Source organism: Aedes albopictus, unplaced genomic scaffold, assembly GCF_035046485.1.
Source record: "Aedes albopictus strain Foshan unplaced genomic scaffold, AalbF5 HiC_scaffold_791, whole genome shotgun sequence".
Classification (NCBI taxonomy): domain Eukaryota; kingdom Metazoa; phylum Arthropoda; class Insecta; order Diptera; family Culicidae; genus Aedes; species Aedes albopictus.
Genome location: NW_026917633.1, coordinates 1 through 7347, shown reverse-complemented (window position 1 = coordinate 7347; position 7347 = coordinate 1). Strand labels below are relative to the sequence as shown.

At 55.1% G+C, this 7347-nt stretch overlaps 1 protein-coding gene across 1 annotated transcript; it reads left to right on the top strand.

Annotated features, from left to right (window-relative positions):
- The first annotated feature begins 2131 nt into the window (after positions 1 to 2131).
- LOC115261282 (histone H1-like) lies at positions 2132 to 3594 on the top strand. Its single transcript, XM_029862608.2, has one exon. The coding sequence runs from the start codon at positions 2653 to 2655 to the stop codon at positions 3370 to 3372; it is 720 nt and encodes a 239-aa protein (XP_029718468.2). The 5' UTR covers positions 2132 to 2652; the 3' UTR covers positions 3373 to 3594.
- Positions 3595 to 7347: the final 3753 nt, after the last annotated feature.

Here is a 7347-nt window from a genome sequence, read left to right as displayed (position 1 = left end):
CGCACCGCGAAAAAGGCCCTTTTCAGGGCCACTGCAACCCTCCCGCGTAAGAGTTGATTCCGAAATATAGTTCCAATAAGTGGGGGCAAACTTTCCCATCTTTCGTTACTAGCTGGCTGATGTGTTACTTTCCAAATTAGTATACTTCTTCTGTTAGCAGTTCGGAAGTATACACTATAGCACTTTTAGTTGTTGCTCGCTCCGTCAGTACAGCTCGGTTATCTAATGAAACTGCTACTTCTCGTTATGATTTCACACGTTTCCGAATACTAGGCAGATTATTCTGGGGCTGTTTCTACGCTCGATTTCCAGCAAAAGGCATTGGGCGCGGTTTGAACTGTAAGCTTTTGCAGGTTAGTCCCGGACAGTGCTCGCTCTGCCAGTACAGCTCGGTTATCTAATGAAACTGCTACCTCTCGTTATGATTTCACACGTTTCCGAATACTAGGCAGATTATTCTGGGGCTGTTTCTACGCTCGTTTTCCAGCAAAAGGCATTGGGCGCGGTTTGAACTGTAAGCTTTTGCAGGTTAGTCCCGGACACGTGCCAGGGCTCAGGCTCGAGCCTGGTAGGCTGTGGAGTGAGTAGTAGGTGTCACAAACCGGCGGTTTGCACTACAGCGCACTAGGCCATTGTGATGTGTTACTTTCCAAATTAGTATATTCTTCTTCTAGCGTTCGAAAATGGGGAATCTCGAAGCGTCTCCTACAAAATCTGTGTTTATCCTATGTGCCATCAAAGTCTCGAAAATGACCAATTTTGAGTTGTGCCCGTATTGCAGGAAACCGACGAAATATGTTTCCCAGTTGCTGTTGGGCAAGAGAGTGCCTGCCACACGGCTAGAGAGAACATGCGGGAGTATAGCATCCGTCTGGTGTGCAGAGGAATGACACTATCGACCAACACTGGGGCTGTTTCTTCGCTCGTTTTCCCGGACACGTGCCAGGGCTCAGGGTGGCAGCTTAGTTCGTTTGCTCGAGCCTGGTAGGCTGTGGAGAGTAAGTAGTAGGTGTCACGTATCGGCGGTTTGTACAGCAGCGCACTAGGGCATTGCGGTGTGTTACTTTCCAAATTGGTGTGGACCACTGCACGAATTTATTCTGGCCTGCTTACTCTCACACGAAATTTGACGTTTGAGAGGTGCCGACACCGCTCAAACGTCAAATTTCGTGTGACAGTAAGCAGGCCAGAATAAATTCGTGCTGTGGACCGTATTAGTCCATATTCTGCATCTTCTTCTTCTTCTTCTTCTTCTTCTTCTTCTTCTTCTTCTTCGTCTTCGTGGCTTTATGTTCCGAATAAGCGTTTGAAAATGGGGAATCTCGAAGCGTCTCCTGTAAAATCTATGTTTAGCCTTTGTGCCATCAAAATCTCGAAAATGACCAATTTTGAGTTGTGCCCCTATTGCAGGAAACCGACGAAATATCGAACTCCCGGAGCATGGAACCCGAGCATGGATGCCGCTGCCGAGGTGAGAAATGTACCCATCTAGTGTAAATGCAGTCTGCCGACAGTGGAGAAGGGTGCTTCGGGGTGGCGGATGTTCCCAAGCGGCAAGTTGTGTTGCAATCGCTCGGCCCTTAGCTGGCCCGGCACTGCAAGCCTGCCACATTTCGAACAGCGAAAATCGGTACTTTCCGCGCACTAGGGCATTGTGTTGTGTTACTTTCCCAATATGGTATCTTCGTGGCTCTACGTCACCCGTTTCCCTTCGACTTGGTGTTATTTGAGCACCTTGGTTGCAGGGCTTTCTTTGCCTGCATGAATGCATGCATGCATTTGTATACAAAATGCTACACACAGTATAACCCAGGGAAGTCGAGAAAAGTTCCGGTAGCCGGAGCGGGAATCGAACCCGCCGTCTCGAACCTTTGGCGATCCAAAGGTAACTGGAGACCGGAGGATTGATGCCCCTGCAGAAAGTGGCCGCTGCAGCTGGTGCGGCGCGCGATCCAGACAGTACGCGCATCACCCGTGATCGCCAGCCGGAAAATGGGTACGGGAAAATGTCATTCCAAAACCCGTTTCCGCACATTTTCCGGTCGGTGGAAAGCGTGTACACCACGGCTGAACTGAGGGGCCGGTGGGCCCTCGTTAGGATCCGTTGCATCCCGCAGCCAGTTTCGGCCACCGCAGGGTGCTGTTACGAACAGCCGCGAAACCAGCCGGCCACCAACCGGAAGCTGCCCGCGCTGGTCTGGCCCGTTCGAAGCAACTGTCGTGGTGCCCGAATGCACGCATTGGCAGGCAGGCATTGTTTCAGTGGCAACTATTGATTGTTTTCCCGAGCGAAGCTACACCAGAAGACGCACCGGAACCGTTACGTTAGGGTTCCGCCGTGCCCCGCCGGGTGCCAGCACGGTACGGCAGGGGCGAACTGCTAGCAAGATTCAAATACTTGCCCGGAAGACAGTCGAAACCGTCGATTGTTGACCGTAGGTGAGGGAAAATTGCCCGACGGCAAGCGCTGTTGCCCTAGATCTGTGCACCATTTCGCGAACAACTCGTTCGATGCATCCCTAACCCAGACATCAGATTCGAGCCGCGGGGCTGCTGTCTGGTGTGTTCTCATTCCACTCTGTTCGTTCGTGTGCGCCGACTGCTCTCCACAGCTCCACAGCTCCACACAACAGTACCAGTGCCGAGATCGAGATGTCTGCCGAAGTTGCCGCTGAAACCGGTGCCGCCGCCGCTGCTGCTGCTACTGCCCCGCCGCCCGCCTCCAAGGCGAAGAAGCCGAGGACCCCCAAGGGAGAGGGCAAACCGAAGGCCCATCCGCCGGTGAACGAGATGGTAGTTGCTGCTATCCGAACCCTGAAGGAGCGCAACGGGTCCTCCCTGCAGGCCATCAAGAAGTACATTGCAGCCAACTACAAATGCGATGTCACCAAGCTGGCCCGGTTCGTCAAGAAGGCCCTGAAGAACGGCGTCGAGAAGGGCACGTTGGTCCAAACCAAGGGTACCGGCGCGTCCGGATCGTTCAAGCTGAAGGCCGAGGCGAGGAAAACCACCGGCGAGAAGAAGAAGAAGAAGCAACCGAAGACGGCCGCCGATGGGAAGAAACGCGAAAAGGGCGCCAAACGGGAGCAGCAGCAGCAGCAAAAGCAGAAGAAGACGACGGCGGCGGCGGCAAAGAAACCGTCCGGCGAGGGGAAAGCCAAGAAGCCAGCCGCGGCGAAGAAAACCATGACCGCCACCACCACCAAGAAGCAGAAGAACTCCGGTAGCGTGAAACAGGCCGCTGCCCCGAAGCAGAAGGCCACCAAACCTTCCAAGACCGCTGCGACGAAGCCAAAGGCCCCGAAACCGAAGAAGGCTGCCCCGGCGGCTAAGGCGGCCTCGCCCAGGAAGAAGACCGCTGCCAGGAAGTAAGCGCACCACCGATCCCGAGTACCCGATTTCAGACAATCAGTCCTTTTCAGGACTACCGAATCAGATTTCACCCAAGAGTTACGATACCCGGAGTGTTTCTCATTCCCTCGTTTCCCCCCCTTTTCCACAAGAAACTTCTTGAGCGAATTTTCTACGGTGACTGCCGGTTTCCTCGAAACTGCCGCACTGCGATCGGAGAAAAGACGGTTTCTAGAGCGATTCAGGCAAGGAATTTCCCAATGCATCAAGATAGGCTGAGAAATGTCGTCTGATCTGCAAACCGCCCGTTTTGAATGTTTCCAAGCTGGATGCATCGCGAGCGAAAAGTCGTTTCGGTAAGCCGGGCGCATCTCCCGATGCGCCCCCCGCCGTCCGGGGTGGTCTTGCGCCAGAAACCAGCCAAACATCGACTACTATTATGGTAGTGTGAGTGGTTCCAAAGCGGTGCGAGCGGCACGCAGCTGCTCGGTTTCCTCCGCAACGTAAAACAACGGGGTAGCAAAATGCAGAGCTCTTACACTTGTGCATAGGGGGATCGATCAAAATTTAATCCTGTTCCAACTCTTTCGCGGATCGCTTCCTGGTGGCCCTGAAAAGGGCCGTTTGAAATTGAAATGGGGGGAGATTTAGCCGCAGAGAGACACGTTTACCCTCCGAAACCGTACAGGGTGCGTCCCTGGCGCTTCAGAGCGTACACAACGTCCATGGCGGTGACGGTTTTGCGCTTGGCGTGCTCGGTGTACGTGACGGCATCACGGATAACGTTTTCCAGGAAGACCTTCAGCACACCGCGGGTCTCTTCGTAGATAAGCCCGGAGATGCGCTTGACTCCGCCGCGACGAGCCAGACGACGGATGGCGGGCTTGGTGATGCCCTGGATGTTATCACGCAACACCTTGCGGTGACGTTTGGCGCCTCCCTTTCCGAGTCCTTTGCCGCCCTTGCCACGGCCGGTCATTTTGCGATTAGCGAGTGCGAGGTTGAGCCACGAGTGAGTGAGTGAGTGCTTGGAGAGTGCGTCCGCGCTCGGCAACGGTTGTTGTGGAACTGATGCCCGCACCGCTCACAGTTGGTCGGTTTTATGACGCGTGTGTGCCGTTTCTGCCGGCTTGTGATTGGCTGGCCGGCGACAATGCGACGCGCATAAAACCAACCGGCAGCCCGGGCCTCCGGCCTCACGTCGCCTCGATCCCCGCCTCAGAGCGGCGACAAACGCGCCCACACCACCACCACCGTCGGATCCCTCACCGGATGAAACCAGCAAGCCGCTCTTCTCCTCGGCCGAGTGCTGGGCCATCTTTACTGAGTTCAGCGCCAGGCTGAAGCAATGCAAAACTAGGGCGGAGCAAGTCGACGTCATTGGTTACATGGTTTGCTACTATGGGGTCAACTGAGCCCCGCAGCATCAAAATCGCCAATTGGAATGCTCGCTCTGTAAGGGCGAAAAAGATTGAACTGGGCACTTTCCTGGCCCAGCACGACATCGACGTAGGAGTAATCACCGAGACCCGGCTCAGTCCAAAAGTGAATTTCTCCATTCCGAAATATACCATGGTGCGCCTGGATCGCCCAGACTCCAGCGGCGGCGGTGTGGCCGTCATCGTCAAACAGGGCATCCGCTACAAGATCCTCCCCCACCCGAAGACAAGCATCATCGAAGCCATCGGAATCCAAATCCACACCCCTCAGGGGGACATTTCCTTCTACGCCGTCTACGCGCCGCGGCAATGCGTCGACAGCAACGGCTCCTCAAAGCTGTTCTCCGAAGATTTGAAGAAGCTCAACAACGGTTCCGGATATGTGATAGCTGGTGACCTCAACGCCCGCCACACCCTCTGGCGAAACCGCATCTCCAACAAGAACGGCCTCCTCCTGGCTGAACACCTCAGCACAGGAGCCTGTGCCATTCACTTCCCAGATGATCCAACGTTTCTCTCGCCAGCTGGAAGAACATCCACCCTGGATGTGTACCTATCGGATATGCCGCTGTCCAAACCAGTCACCTATCACGATCTGAGCTCGGACCACTACCCGGTGGTGTGTAAGCTCGACTGTAATCCCACCCCAGCTCCCCCGGCGGTGACTCGAGACTACCATCGGGTGAATTGGGTGGCCCTCAGGCGCATGGTCGACTCTGCCATCCCCGAAAACCCCGATCTGTCAACCACTGGTGCCATCGACGACCAGCTGGCTGCATTTGAGGAAAGCGTCCGTGCCGCTGAAGAAGCCTGCATTCGCCGGGTTCCGGTGAGGAGGAAATTTGTCAAGATCGATCAACACACTCGCCAACTGATCCAGCAACGGAACACGGTTCGGCGAAAATTCCAGCGCTCGGGTTGCCCCCGGGAAAAGCAACAAGTCTCCCTCCTCAATAAACTGATTGGGGACAGGATGACAACAATCCGGAACAACGAATTTGCAGCCAGCATTCAACAGATGGACGACCACTCCAGGCCATTCTGGAAGGTGGCCAAAGTTCTGAAGAAAAGGCCTCAAGCGGTGCCCCCCCTTCGAAACAACTCCGGCGAAATCCTGGTGTCCCCGTTGGAAAAAGCCAATGCTATCGCCAGCAAGCTCGTGGATGCCCACAACATCGGATCGACAATGGTAAGTCCCCACGAAGACGCAGTCCGTAGCTCAGTGGATCAGCTCGACGAACAAGCCGGCCCAGATCCGGCCCTGATCCCGATAACAGAGGAGGAAGTCCAGGCTGCGGCGCGCCGTGGCAAAAACATGAAGGCCCCGGGTAATGACGGAATCGTTAACCTGGTGCTGAAAAATCTGTCTGGCAGAGCTTTCCGCCTTTTGTCGAAGATCTTCACCAGGTGCCTCGAGCTGAGCTACTTCCCGGACAGGTGGAAAGTTGGGAAGGTAATCCCAATTTTGAAACCTGGAAAGGACCCGACCGCTCCCACAAGCTACCGTCCAATTACGCTGCTGTCCTCGGTCAGCAAGCTTTTCGAAAGGCTAATCCTACAGCGCCTAACGGCGTACATCGAGGAGCACCACATTATCGCCCCGGAACAATTCGGCTTCCGGAAAGGACACTCCACCGTCCACCAATTGGTCAGAGTGGAGAACATCATTCACCGTAACAAAGCGCTCTCAAACAACACCGCCATGGTGCTCCTCGATGTAGAAAAAGCCTTCGATAACGTTTGGCATGACGGTTTGGTCCACAAACTGGTGCAGGCCGGCATCCCGCAGTACATCTGCAAAGTTGTTCGGAACTATCTGTCGAACAGAACCTTCCGAGTCCATCTAACCGGTGCAGCATCGGAGGTTCAAGCTGTCCCGGCCGGCGTTCCCCAAGGAAGCTTGCTGGGCCCAATCCTCTACAACATCTACACGTCGGACATCCCAGAACTACCGGGAGGGTGCAGTCTGGCCCTTTATGCGGACGACAGCGGGATTGTCGCAAACGGCAGGACTCCAGCGATCTACCGATCGAGACTCCAGCGGGGGGTGACGGCCTATGTCACATACCTTGCTTCGTGGAAAATCAAGGTGAACGAAGCCAAGAGCCAGGCCATTCTCTTCCGGCACCGTCAGTCACCAAAGCTCCTTCCACCACCGGACTGTTTCATCCGGGTGAACAACAAGCCCATAGACTGGGCCAACGAGGTCGGATACCTCGGGGTCGTATTCGACGATAAACTGACGTACCGGGCCCACACCGATGGGCTGAAACAGAAGTGCATGTGGCTGCTTAACTCCCTGTACCCACTCATCTGTCGACGATCCCGACTGTCGCGCCGGAACAAGCTGGCTGTACTGAACACCATCATCATTCCGGTAGTCAACTACGCAATGCCGGTGTGGGGAACGTGCGCGGAATCCCACAAACAAAAACTCCAAGTCGTTCAGAACCGGCTCCTACGAATCATCCTGGACATTCCCTACGACAGCAGAATCAGAGACATGCACAGTGCAGCGGGCTGCAAAACGGTCAGGGACCGCATCGAAGACGCGATC